At 44.0% G+C, this 14,394-nt stretch overlaps 2 protein-coding genes across 4 annotated transcripts in view; one reads left to right on the top strand and one right to left on the bottom strand.

Moving 5' to 3' along the window:
- The window catches only part of rubcn (rubicon autophagy regulator), a 67,628-nt gene that overhangs the window by 41,677 nt on the left and 11,557 nt on the right, over positions 1 to 14,394 (top strand). For all 3 annotated transcript variants that reach the window (XM_067995178.1, XM_067995177.1, XM_067995179.1), the window contains 6 exons: positions 2,212 to 2,272; positions 7,716 to 7,848; positions 8,237 to 8,382; positions 8,524 to 8,588; positions 9,214 to 9,452; positions 10,124 to 10,185. In XM_067995178.1, coding sequence (XP_067851279.1) covers positions 2,212 to 2,272; positions 7,716 to 7,848; positions 8,237 to 8,382; positions 8,524 to 8,588; positions 9,214 to 9,452; positions 10,124 to 10,185 — 706 coding nt within the window. The remainder of the gene's footprint in view (positions 1 to 2,211; positions 2,273 to 7,715; positions 7,849 to 8,236; positions 8,383 to 8,523; positions 8,589 to 9,213; positions 9,453 to 10,123; positions 10,186 to 14,394) is intronic.
- The window catches only part of rpl35a (ribosomal protein L35a), a 290,790-nt gene that overhangs the window by 266,869 nt on the left and 9,527 nt on the right, over positions 1 to 14,394 (bottom strand). The window lies entirely within an intron of this gene.

Here is a 14,394-nt window from a genome sequence, read left to right as displayed (position 1 = left end):
TGCAGCTGTCGGGGATCTTGAATGGTGTGTTTATTGATAAGTTTGTGGATTTTTTTTTCCTTTGACAAACTTGTAGTAAAAGTCTGCAGCTCTCCCTAGAGTTCTCTGGCTCTTTGTTTTGTGTTGGTTTTTGTTGTAGTTAGGCTCCAGAAAGGACCTTTCCTTGAGAAATGTAAACAGTCTACTTTTTACTTGGGTTAGGTGGAATCTGATCTGTATACTTGTATAATACTACTGTACAGTTAATAAATTAAAGAGTAATTCTCCTTAATGTTCCCTTTCCTTTTCATTTAAATATTCTCTCTGACAAGCATATGGGGAATGTTGGCAAAATAGGCAAACTGTCACTAGTTATTTTCGGAGGCACATTTTCCAATTACTGTGAATTTTTGTGTATTGCCATGTCAAAACTCAAAATTAACTGACCTGCTAGACCAAAACCAATACATTTAGCAATGGACCAGTTGCCTTTTGAGTTTGTCCGGTCTGATGTATTGGGAACACTGGCATTCCAGTGTTTGGCACATTCATTGCATAGCCCTCACACATACAATTAAGACCTCTTCCTTAGGCATTTTGCAAGTTGGCCTCAGGCTTTGGGTGAAAGGTCGAATACATATAAATTCTGTCATGTTGGCAAATCATTGTTTGTGTTTTTAAAAAAAAAATCAGCTACTGATCCTGATTTCTGCCCGTTCAATAGTAATACAAGCCCCCTGTAAGAGATAATACAATAAGTTAGGTTTACAAAAGTGGTAAAACTTGGCATCTTTTGTCCCAGCCTAAAGTGTCTAGTTCATATTTAACACATTGATTTTAACATTTAAATTTGCTGTCCCACACAGCCTTTCCTGTATCGATGGAGTATTTTTTTTAATTGACTCTGTACGTCTTGCAGTTTTAATGGGGTAACTTTTAACGTTCGATCTGTTATTACGGTTTTAGACTGCTAGCTGAATTCTGAGGAATGGTCCTTTTGCAAGTGTTGTGTCGTCTTAGAAGTGTTCTCCATTTTTACTGGATTTAGCCTGAACATGTCCATTGTTAAACTTGGCGGAGGTTAGGTTTGTTGCTGAGCATTCAATGTTGTTACTTTTCAGCTGCTTTTCCGAGCATTGTTCCAGGGTTAGCTAAATGTCTGTTGCAACTTAGTGTTTCCTGGGTTTGATTTTACTGCAGAATTCCTTAACACAACACTACTGACATTCCTATTTGCAAAAATCATTTTGTACAGCTTTTTCAGACACTTGCCAACAATTCTAGATGATGAAGGTCACTGATTAATGTACTGACCCCCTAAACCACCAGTAACTGTCCATAATAAATGAACTACTTCAGTTCCTTAACAGTTAAGAGAAAAATTTTGAGTGGTGTTGAGCTATAACTGTCTGTTGGTTACATGGACTTTTACAAGTGTTACCTATATGACATTTGCACCTAAGTTTTTGTTAAATTACCAGTTTGCAAGATGTGCTGTCGATATAGTGGCGCATAACTGTCTTATTAGATATTAGTTCATTATATGGAAGGAGTTTCCTTTTTATATAGAAACAAATCTGGCAGAAGCACAGTCACTCCAATAGTATCTCTCAGTTGTTTAAAAAGTTGGTCACAGCACTGGACAGTCAGTCATTATATTGTTCACTTGAATTATTATTTAAAATAATTATGATTTTAGTCCTAGCTCATTTTTCCCCCTCCTTGGCTAAAGTGGTGGACAAGTGACATTTAGAGTGGCATTGGCTAAAGCCCTAACACTGGCTGCTAGGAAGTGCATGATGATTCTTTTCCCCCTCCCCCTTCCCTCTGGTGCGTGTTGGAAACTCACTGTGTAGGGAGTAACAGGCATGAGCATGTGTCCTACTATGCTGTGATCCAATATTTTAGACCTCCAAGTGCTTTGTGCTGCTCACATTTGGGTGCCATTAATCCATTGGCTTTATTTGGAATTTTTCTGTAGATTTGATTGAGTTCCAGTTTGGAAGCCCAGCTGCATTATTGGGTTTACATGCAGTGAAATACAACTTTGCCCAGCCCATTAGCACTGTGTGAAAATCAGGGTCTGTGTTCGCAAAAGCTTTGTGTGAACTGTTAAACTGCTGTATTAGTGTTGAACTGTTCCTTCAAACTTTGGAGAATGGCCTTTGAGTTCAGGCTGTAATCCTTATTAAGTACATGTCTTGAATGCTATGTGTGTGTTTTGTTTTCCAGACGCAGATATTAGGAGGAGTTTGGCTTCAAGCAGCAAGTCAGTGATGAGCTCAGAGTCCATGTAAGACTAAGTAAAATCTGTAGTAGAAAAGCTTTCACTTAAAGGAGTTCAACCCTGTATAAATCTATATATAGTTTATGTGAAATGCCAAAGCATGGATAGATTGCAGATGTAGGTAGTAATTTTCACCTTCACCGCCAATTATAGAACCCGCCCAATTTTCATTTCCATTGATTTGTTACAATTATAACAATTCTTCAAACCTACTGTCCCATTCCCACCAACTCTCGGAAGTACATTTTAAGTCAAATTATGAACCACTAATCTAAATGGTGCTGATTATTACTTGATATGGTGCTACCTCCCTTATTTAGTTTCGTTAAGGTTGCATTCAATAAAAATAACCTACAGGTCTACATCTGACTCAGGGCTCGATTTTACCAGCGGGTTTCGTGTGCGTTTCCAGCGGGGGGGCCCCGAAAATCCCGATATCCAGGCACGTGACTGGATCGCGCCACGATCCCGCCCACTTCCGGGTTCCCTGATGACGCGCGGGGGTGCGTGCGCGGCCCCCGCTGGTGGGAATCCCGCAGGCAATTAAAGCCAGCGGGATGCCACTTGAGTATTTATTCTGCTTGTTCAGGTCATTAACTGACCTGAATAAGGGACTGTGTGTGATTTTGGAGAAACATGGGACTGTTTCACACACTGGGGGAAACAGTCTTGGTTGAACTGGACGTGTTGCAGCCGTCAGCCTGCGGCAGCTGCAAAGGTCCATTTGACAGGTTGGGGGGGAGACCCTCACCCATTGCAGGAGGCCGCTCTGTCACTCGGGACAAAGCGTGGCCTCCACCACCCCCCTCCTGACGGTCAAAGTCACCAACCTGCACACTCACCCCGGGGTCCGGAGACATGTGCCTACCTTGCGGACCCCCTCAGATGTACATATTGCGGATGGGGGCCGCCGTAGCTGCAGTCATGACCTCCTCGGAGGGCGCACAACATCGCCAGCCTCGCCGTCCAACTCTGACACGTGGAGCTCCACAACAGAGTGCTGTGACACATCCACCTGTACAGCAGGAGGGAGGGCTACCGCAGAGAGAGACGCGTCGCAGAGGGCACTACCCTCGCCACAGGGTCCACAGACCGAGGCGCAGCTCCCCGGACCTCTCTGAGCAGCAGTGCACACGGAGGCGCAGATTCACTCGACATGTAGTCGTGGACATCTGCAGCCTCCTTCATGCCGAGCTGCTCCTGGCTGGCCCCAGCACCACCTGCTTACCTGTCGCTGCCAAAGTCACCACTGCCCTCCACAACTTCTCCTCCTCATCCTTCCAGGGTGCAGCCGGGTACACCGCCGATGTCTCTCAGTCGTCTGCGCGGAGGAGCCCTGCAAATACACCTGCACCTACTCTGCAGGAACACAATGGGTGGCATCAGTGGTGGGTCCTCATAGTGATACCCAGGAGCGGGCATTATTGCACAAAACAGACAGGATTCGCGGAGACATGGCAGTGGTGGTGCCAATATAATGTGTGATGTGAGTTGTTCTGAAATTCAATATAGGTAACACCCAGGACAAACCCTCAAACACCCTTGTGCATCCCCTTCATGCTCACGACACGTTCGCCTTACGCTGCCTACTGCACATGTGTGATGCATGCCCTGTGGCTGTAGCACAGGTGGTGGCAGGTTGAGTGAGGCTGGCCGTGAGGGAGATGCACGAGAGGGTGAGTATGGGATAGAGCCATGAGATCATATGAGGATTGGGTTGCGTGTTAGTGGCGGGGTGAGTACTCGCGAGGTGAGTAGGTGCAGGTAAGATGAGGATGGGGTTTGAGTGGGTATGAGGGGTGATGTGACAGAGTAGTGTTGGCGGTGCCGAAGGAGATGTGGGGTGGGGGCAGTGTTGTGGCAGATGGAGTGTCTGGGAAAGACTACGTGTTCTCACTGTGGCTGACCTACTGCGGTCATTGGAGCGCCTCCTGCACTGTATGCAGGTGGGCGATATGTTGGTGGTGCAGGTGACCTCCTCTGCCACCTCGAGCCAGGCCTTCTTGGTGGCAGAGGCAGGCCGCTTCCTCCCGCCTGCCGGGTGGAAGAGCTCTGTCCTCCCCCTCCTCCTCACCCCATCTGATGATACCTGGGGTGAGGCATCATTAAACTGGGAGCAGCCTTCCCCCTGGGCTGCTCCATGCTGTAATTTGTTCTATTGGTTGCAGCATCTGTCAGTGGAGGACTGCCCCTTTAACTAGAGAGCCTCCAGCTGACAGATCGTACTGCGCATGCGCAGCCCGCCCGACGCGCAGACCAGCAGCGCGGGGCCCGGAAGAGCAGGTAAATGGATCCAATTAGTGTGTTGCCTGCTACGATCGCGCGTGTTGACCACGCTCCCGAAACCCAACCCGCCGGAAACCCGCAGGCCTGGTAAAATCGAGCCCATAGACTCATATAAATTTCTGGCACAGGAGGAGGCAATTCGGCCCATTGTGTGTGCCAGCTGAAAAAGAACTATCCAGCCTAATACAACTTTCTTGCTGTTGGTCCGTAGCCTTGTAGGTTATGGCACCTCAAGTACCCTTTAAATACAATGTGGGTTTCTGCCTCTACCACCCTTTCAGGCAGCGAGTTCCAGACCTTCACCACCCTTTGGGTGAAAAAATTTCTCCTCAACTCCCCTCTAATCCTTCTACCAATCACTTTAAATCTATGCCCCCTGGTTATTGACCCCTCTGCTAAGGGAAATAGGTCCTTCTTATCCACTCTATCTAGGCCCCTGATAATTTTATACACTTCAATTAAATCTCCCCTCAGCCTCCCCTGTTCCAAAGAAAACAACCCCAGCCTATCTAATCTTTCCTCATAGCTAAAATTCATCAGCCCTGGCAACATCCTTGTAAGTCTCCTCTGTACCCTCTCTAGTGCAATCACATCTTTCCTGTAATGTGGTGACCAGAACTGTCTGCAGTACTCTAGCTGTGACCTAACTAGTGTTTAATACAGTTCTAGCATAATCTCCCTGCTCTTATATTTTCTGCCTTAGCTAATAAAGGAAAATATCCCTTATGCCATCTTAACCACCTTATCTACCTGTCCTGCTACTTCAGGGATCTGTAGACATGCACTCCAAGGTCCCTCTCTTCCTTTACATCTCTCAGTATCCTCCCATTTATTGTGTATTCCCTTGCCTTATTTGCCCTCCCCAAATGCATTACCTCACACTTTTCCGAATTGAATTCCATTTGCCACTTTTCTGCCCACCTGACCAGTCCATTGACATCTTCCTGCAGACTACAGCTTCCTTCCTCACTATCAGCCACATGGCCAATTTTTGTATCATCTGCAAACTTCTTAATCATGCCCCGTATATTTAAGTCTAAATCATTGATATATACCACTAAAAGCAAGGGACATTGGAGCAGGAGTAGGCCAATCGGCCCCTCGAGCCTGCTCCGCCATTCAATAAGATCTGATCTGATCCCAACCACAAATCTAAAGAACACAAGAAGTCGGAGCAGGACCCGGCCACATAGCCCCTGGGCCCTCTCCGCCACCCACAGGGCATTGACCGATCCGAACTCAGCTTCATGTCCAATTTCCTGCCCGCTCCCCATAACCCCTAATTCCCTTTACTTCTAGGAAACTGTCTATTTCTGTTTTAAATTTATCTAATGATGTAGCTTCCACAGCTTCCTGGGGCAGCAAATTCCACAGACCTACCACCCTCTGAGTGAAGAAGTTTCTCCTCATCTCAGTTTTGAAAGAGCAGCCCCTTATTCTAAGATTATGCCCCCTAGTTCTAGTTTCACCCATCTTTGGGAACATCCTTACTGCATCCACCCGATCAAGACCCTTCACAATCTTAGTACTGAGCCCTGCGGAACCCCACTGGAAACAGCCTTCCAGTCACAAAAACACCCATCGACCATTACCTTTTTCTTCCTGCTACTGAGCCAATTTTGGATCCAAATTGCCACTTTCCCTTGGATCCCTTGGGTTTTTACTTTTCTGACCAGTCTGCCATGTAGGACCTTGTCAAAAGTCTTGCTAAAATCCATAGACTTATTTGCTATAGTACTGTTATTATCTAATTTCTTTTGCATTTAAGCAGTGTTCCTTTGTTGTCCACACCATCCTCTTCTAATGCCTCTTTCCCATTATGTAACTCAGTGTGACTTCCCTTGTTTTGTTCCACTCTTACTGATTCCATCATAGCCAGGGCATTTCTGCCAATATCTTCTCTTTCCACCCCGCACTGTCACCTTGTGAGTTCCCCAAGGATCCATCCTTGGTCCCTTCTCTTTCTCATCTATGTGTTGCCAAGAACTATGTGTTGCCTCTTGGCAACACCATTTGCAGACATGGGGTCAACTTCCACATGTATGCTGATGACACTCTCCTCTACCTCTTCACCACCTCTCTTGTTCCCTCTATTGTCTCTGTGCTGTCAAACTACATGCCTGACATCCAGTCTTGGATGAACTGCAATTTCCTCCAGATAAATACTGGGAGGACTGAAGCCTTGTCCTTGATCCCCACCACAAACTCCATGCCCTTGTTAATGACTCCATCCTGCTTCTTGGTCACTGTCTCAGGCTGAACCAGACTGTTTGGAACCTCAACATCATGTTCACTCTTGAGCTAAGCTTTCAACCCCATCACTCTCCATCACAAAGAGGACCTACTTCCACCTCTGTAGCATCACCCATCTCAGCCCATTAGCTGGAAAATGGTGAACTGGGGACCATGAAAAACATTATTTCGAGAAGCTAATCATTATAAACTAATTACAAGTTAAAACAGGAATCTAAGCAAACATAATTAACAGTTAAGAGAAAAATCATTCACTGGTATATATTTTTAATAGAGGGCAACAAAATAAATTTTGGCATCTCCGCAGCGGGGCCTGAAAATCTGCAAGGCTATAATGATTCCCGAGCCTTTAGAAAACGCTCAGGGCGACAGACCTATGATGCGAATGTTACATATACAAATTAATACTGTAAAGAAATGGCCCATACTGGAATAAAATTCAATAGAAAACTTAAACTGGAGTTGGATCCACGAGGCTGCAATAACCAGAGGAACAGCTGGAGGACTGGAATTCAGACCTGAAAAATAACTTACCGCAAACAGGTAGTTAATAATGGCTTTTGCTTTTTGGCAGAGTTGGCAAACATTAAAGCAACTGGATGAAATGATCATGACCAAACCAGTAAGGTCATTAGGAATGTATACCACATCACAGTATGCTAAAACAGGACACTTGCGTCCACTCAGTTTTTTAATAGTATAGATAGATTGGTACATTTAAGGTTCTTGCTTCTGTTTTACAGTCTGTATTCCCTTAAATGTAAAGAGCTTTTTGATTTCACATGGGTCTTTATTGCAGCAAAATACTCAAAATATCTGTTCTAAATAAAAATAAAACCTTCAGAAATAACAAAATGTAGCATTTTTAGGTAAAAAAGCATAACGCAATAATTGTGTGTTTTTGTTGCAGTTCATTCTCATTCCTTCATTCCAACTCAGCTGAGGCAGTTGCCATGGGTCTACTGAAGCAGTTTGAGGGAATGCAGCTTCCTGCTGCCTCTGAGCTAGACTGGTTGGTTCCAGAGCATGATGCTCCTCAGAAGGTAGGAAATAACTTGCTGCCTGCAACCTTAGAAAAACTTGATGTGACAAGTAACTTGTTGATCACTATTAGATGAATCCAGGATCCTACAAAATTTCATAGTCATAATATGAAATGTACCTGGCTTTCTACATATAAATTAATATTAAAAACAGCAGCAGCTCGATTATTCACTTTTGCCAAAGGAACTCCCTGGTGGATAATGGAAATTCGTAGATCATTAAGTCACCAAAGTGCACTGCTATTTGCTGCTCTGCATTTCGAATGTGTTACCTTCCCCACCCGACACACTCGCGTAGCACTTGTTGATTTGTTCCTGTTGGCAAATGTAACTGATGCTGGACTAATTATTCTAGTTCTATGTAGAGTAACTTTTCTTCTCCATATAGCTTTTGCCAATTCCGGACTCCTTTCCAGTATCTCCTGATGATGGAGAGCACGCTGATATCTATAAGCTCCGAATCCGAGTACGGGGAAATTTGGAATGGGCACCACCTCGGCCACAAATAATCTTCAACATTCACCCATCGCCCAAGTAAGCTATATACACATATATACATATATATTGCTACACAAATCAACCTGGCTAAAGTTTTTGTACTTTATGCAGTTTTTTTAAAAAACATAAATGTAAGTTGAGATTATAAATGGTAAGATAATGTTTTTGTCATTAAAGGAGAAAGGTTGTCGTTGCCAAACAAAATTACCGCTGTGCAGGATGTGGTATCCGAGTGGAGCTAGGTGAGTGATATTCAGGAAGTTGATCCTAACAGTGTGATGTTAAAGTTCTATTTATACTTGCATATCCAGTATCCTACTGCTGTTTGTATGAGGTTGTGCTTTATTCAATAATTCTGTTAATGTAATCTACTACATAGTTTATGTAACTAACAGTTCCTCCCCTCATGCCTTTCCCCTCTTCTCCCCCCCCCCCCCCCCCCCCTCAAAAAAAATCTTTGCAATATTATGTTATTTAGAAAACAGTAAAAATCTGTTCATTTAGTGGCATAAGGCTTTGCAGAATCCAATGCACTTCTGTGGGAGATCACAAATGCAGAGAAAATGGCAAGTAGATTTGTTGCCAGGCCACTGTCTTTTGCCGCCTTGCAATTCGGTTTAAAAATGATACTGCTGGAGACTGAGGACCATTTTGTTTGATCGACTATTCTTGGCCATGGGTGGCACATTCCTCATGAGAGGAGAGTGAGCCATATCCTCGCAAAAAAAATACATGTGGTTGAATACAGATTTTCATTTCTTTGAAAGTTCTTTTGTGCCGTGGATTCCTAATGCAATTTCACTATGAAGTGACTCTTTCCCCATACAGCTCATCAACTTGCTAACTGTTCTTGCCTTTTCCTTCCAGACTATATAAAGAGACTACGGTATTGTGAATATCTAGGGAAGTATTTCTGTCAGTGCTGTCATGAGAACGTCCAGTCGGTGGTTCCAAGCCGTATATTGCGGAAATGGGACTTCAGCAAATATTATGTTAGTAACTTTTCTAAGGATTTGCTGAATAAAATCTGGAATGATCCTCTCTTCAATGTTCAGGACATTAACAGTGCTTTATATCGAAAGGTGAAAGCTCTGGATCAAGTCCATGTAAGTAATCCTAAAACATGCTCCTTATTAGGACTGTAAAATAGATTATTTCAATGATTGGAATATGCAGCTTTCCTGACATAAGTGTGAAAGATGCACAATTGTAGTGTCTGTAGAATGAGTGCACCATTGTTGTATTGCCAGCAGTGTGGTATTCATTTTAATGTTATAGTTAGTATCCTAATTAAAGTTTAAAAACATGCAAGAACATAATGTGCGGCCCAGATTATTGATCAATAATTCATTTGTATGAAAAATTATTTAAAAATGACAAATTTGTTTTATGCAGTAACTAAAATAACAGAACATAGAATACTTTTATTTATTAGTTACAATCTTCAGGGTCTAAATATTCTGTAGAGATGTCAAATTTTCTTTTTTGCCTACTATATTTCATAAAGTATCTGTAGCAATAATCTTGATCTATGACTGTATCAATCCTACCATTTTTTTATTGACTCAGCATTATCCAAAGATGTGAGAATTGTGTTGTCAGATAATCTCAGTGACAACTCCGTTGGCTGCCTGAGAATCTAATCTGTGGTTGTGTCCACTAGGGATCAGCAAAATTGAAGTTTTTCCCCAAGCTGTTTTTTTAAAAAAATTCTGAGTAAAATTTAATAAATGTATATTAAGTCATCCTTTCTTCCTATTTTTGAAAATGTTTTCAGATGCTGAGAATCCAGCTAGTTCACTTGAAAGTCTTATTCAAAACGTGCCGGCTGGCAAAAGAGTGAGTTAGATTTTTGTAAATATATTTGATTCCTTTTGATACTCTGCTTCCAATTTCCTTGTTTGCTATCACTTCTGTGAAAGAGAACATAAAGAAGGGAGGAGAGAGGGAAGATTGATTGTGATGCTGCTACTGGCTTAATAGTGATGAAAAATGTCCCCAGGCTGGACGTTCAAATTTAACTAAATTTTACTTATTGCTATTAGTAACAAGTGTACCAATCCCCCCCCATATGTGGCGTTTCTTTCTACTATCAAAAAATTATTTTATAAGATATACCACATATGGATTCCATTTACTGTGAGTACTGATTATACATCGCCTAAAAAATTGTGCAGAAAATGGTGTTGAGATTATCTGTTGCTAACTGGCAGTTTCTTATAATCCCAACTTGGAGTATTTTTTTAAAGCTGACTAGTTTGTTCATCTTCTATGCCTCAGAACTGCAGTAACAGAAGGAAGGTAGATCTTCTCTTTACCACATCCTTACGGTTTTAATAATTAATACACGAACACTATCTTCCTTTTTTTTATTCGTTCATGGGATGTGGGCGTCGCTGGCGAGGCTGGCATTTATTGCCCATCCCTAATTGCCCTTGAGAAGATGGTGGTGAGCTGCCTTCTTGAACCGCTGCAGTCCGTGTGGTGACGGTTCTCCCACAGTGCTGTTAGGAAGCGAGTTCCAGGATTTTGACCCAGCGACGATGAAGGAACGGCGATATATTTCCAAGTCGGGATGGTGTGTGACTTGGAGGGGAACGTGCAGGTGGTGTTGTTCCCATGTGCCTGCTGCTCTTGTCCTTCTAGGTGGTAGAGGTTGCGGGTTTGGGAGGTGCTGTCGAAGAAGCCTTGGCGAGTTGCTGCAGTGCATCCCTTGTGTTGTGGAGAACTCCAGCCTGTAACATAGAATCTGGGAGAACGTAATATATAGATTTTCCTCGCCCATGGAAAGGTACCGTGCTCACTACCAGCACATATTGGAAAATCCCCAGCATGTTGTCCACAATTTTCTGTAATTTCATTTCCTTTCAATCAACTGAAAACCGCGTGCGTACGCCGCGGCAGGCAAGTACTCGGAAAATGTACCCTCATTGCTTCTCCATCATCCAATGCAATGTGAAAACCCATGGTGATGTGATGACTCATGCAGTCTATCATTTTGCAGTCTGATTTTCCACAGGAATTTGGATCCAGGAAATAATTCAATCAAAAATCTGAACTAAGCACAATTTTGCAGTTACATTCCAAATTTTCTACATGTCAAATAAATGTGATTGTTTTCTTGGCCTGTCCCTTCCTCCAAATGTTCACAATCACTTTTATCTTTTTGTTTTGGCACAATCCCAGGCTATTTAGCAATTTGCACTGACTTGCTTGCCTTTTCTCTAACAGACTGGTCAATGTTGCTGAGGTTGTTTTCTCCTTCATTGTTTGCTTTACATAAAACAAAAAAGTGGGAGATTGAAGAATTCAGCACATGAAGAATGGCCACTATAGTGAGATGTTGGAGATTGCTCGGTGCCCATAAAGCCATATCCCAACATAACTCTGCCCTTAGGAGATGAGGGAATACAATTGGGAGGTGGGTGAAAGCAACAGCTCTGAGCTTTCTTGCACCCGTTAAAATGAGTTTGTGTCAAACAGTTGCAGTCTCTAAATAGGATTGAGTTTAGCTGTTAGATGAACCAGAGTGGGTCCACCAGATTCTAAATTCAATATGAAGCATCCGATGTTACACCCATTTAATGAATTGTCAAACTGTCACTTGTAGCAAGTTAGCATGTTAAATGCAATTTCATGTTTAATTGAATAAGTGTTCAGTCCAGCCATTCTTTATGGGAGTTTGTGGTCACTTTAAGTTGGCTACTGCAAAGCCGACAAAAGAATGCGAGAGACAAGGTAGTTTGCAGTGAACAAGCAATTAATCAAATAAGGGATTGTTTGATCTGGCTGGGCCTGAAATACGCAGCAATCTGGTCAGTTGCACCTCTGGTCTTTCATCTTTGTAAGCAGCAATCGCAGGGCTGCCTGAAAGGATTTAATGACAGGTAATCACATTTTAATGAGGTGTGAACAGCTGCTTGAACTGGCCTAAATAGTGTGTGCGCTTAATACAAGCAGCGCCTTTGTAATTGATGATGTGGAGATGTGGACTGGGGTTGACAATTGTAAACAATTTTACAACACCAAGTTATAGTCCAGCAATTTTATTTTAAATTCACAAGCTTTCGGAGGCTACCTCCTTCCTCAGGTGAACGATGTGGAAATGAAATCCTCGAAATGAAATCGCATTTATAGTTCACAGAACAATGCTTGGTGATTACAGACAGTTTTTTCAACTGCCCGTTGCCAAGGCAATCAGTGTGCAGACAGACAGGTGTTACCTGCCAGGTCTCAGAATATACAAATCACCAAAAAAAACAACAAACAAAAAAAAACAGAGATAGAGAGGTAGAAACATAGAAAAGATAGCAACTGACCCGTTATATTAAAAACAGATAACATTTGTTCGCTGGTGGGGTAACGTGTAGCGTGACATGAACCCAAGATCCCGGTTGAGGCCGTCCTCATGGATGCGGAACTTGGCTATCAATTTCTGCTCGACGATTTTGCGTTGTCGTGTGTCTCGAAGGCCGCCTTGGAGTACGCTTACCCGAAGGTCGGTGGCTGAATGTCCTTGACTGCTGAAGTGTTCCCCGACTGGGAGGGAACCCTCCTGTTTGGTGATTGTTGCGCGGTGTCCGTTCATCCGTTGTCGCAGTGTCTGCATGGTCTCGCCAATGTACCATGCTCTGGGGCATCCTTTCCTGCAACGTATGAGGTAGACAACGTTGGCCGAGTCACAGGAGTATGAACCATGCACCTGGTGGGTGGTGTCCTCTCGTGTGATGGTGGTATCTGTGTCGATGATCTGGCATGTCTTGCAGAGGTTACCACGGCAGGGTTGTGTGGTGTCGTGGACGCTGTTCTCTTGAAAGCTAGGTAATTTGCTGCGAACGATGGTCTGTTTGAGGTTGGGTGGCTGTTTAAAGGCGAGTAGTGGAGGTGTGGGGATGGCCATAGCGAGGTGTTCGTCGTCATTGATGACATGTTGAAGGCTGCGGAGAACATGGCGTAGTTTCTCCGCTCCGGGGAAGTACTGGACGACAAAGGGTACTCTGTTGGTTGCGTCCCGTGTTAGTCTCCTGAGGAGGTCTATGCGATTTTTTGCTGTGGCCCGTCGGAACTGTCGATCGATGAGTCGAGCGTCATATCCCGTTCTTACTAGGGCGTCTTTCAGCGTCTGTAGGTGTCCATCGCGTTCCTCCTCGTCTGAGCAGACCCTGTGTATTCGCAGGGCCTGTCCATAGGGGATGGCCTCTTTGACGTGGTTAGGGTGGAAGCTGGAAAAGTGGAGCATCGTGAGGTTGTCCATGGGCTTGCGGTAGAGTGAGGTGCTGAGGTGCCCGTCTTTGATGGAGATTCGTGTGTCCAAGAAAGAAACTGATTCTGAGGAGTAGTCCATGGTGAGCTTGATGGTGGGATGGAACTTGTTGATGTTATCGTGTAGTCTCTTCAGTGATTCTTCGCCGTGGGTCCATAGAAAGAAAATGTCGTCGATGTATCTGGTGTATAGTGTTGGTTGGAGGTCTTGTGCAGTGAAGAAGTCGTGCTCGAACTTGTGCATGAAAATGTTGGCGTATTGGGGTGTGAATTTGGTCCCCATGGCTGTTCCGTGTGTTTGGGTAAAGAACTGGTTATCGAAGGTGAAGACATTGTGATCCAGGATGAAGCGGATGAGTTGTAGGATGGCGTCCGGAGATTGGCTGTTGTTGGTGTTGAGTATTGATGCTGTCGCAGCAATGCCGTCATCGTGGGGGATACTGGTGTATAGTGCCGAGACGTCCATCGTGGTGAGAAGTGTTCCTGGTTCAACTGGTCCGTGGGTACTGAGTTTTTGTAGGAAGTCTGTAGTGTCGCGACAGAAGCTGGGGGTTCCCTGTACGATGGGCTTCAGGATGCCCTCGATGTATCCAGAGAGGTTCTCACACAGGGTTCCGTTGCCTGATACGATAGGACGTCCGGGTGTGTTGGCTTTGTGTATCTTTGGGAGGCAGTAGAAGTCTCCCACGCGGGGAGTACGTGGGATGAGAGTGCGTAGGATGCTTTGAAGGTCTGGATCGAAGGTCTTGATCAGTTTGTTGAGCTGGTGGGTGTGTTCTTTGGTCG

Source organism: Heptranchias perlo, chromosome 13, assembly GCF_035084215.1.
Source record: "Heptranchias perlo isolate sHepPer1 chromosome 13, sHepPer1.hap1, whole genome shotgun sequence".
NCBI lineage: Eukaryota > Metazoa > Chordata > Chondrichthyes > Hexanchiformes > Hexanchidae > Heptranchias > Heptranchias perlo.
Note: the sequence above shows the minus strand (reverse complement) of the source record. Positions and strands in the feature narration are given on the sequence as shown.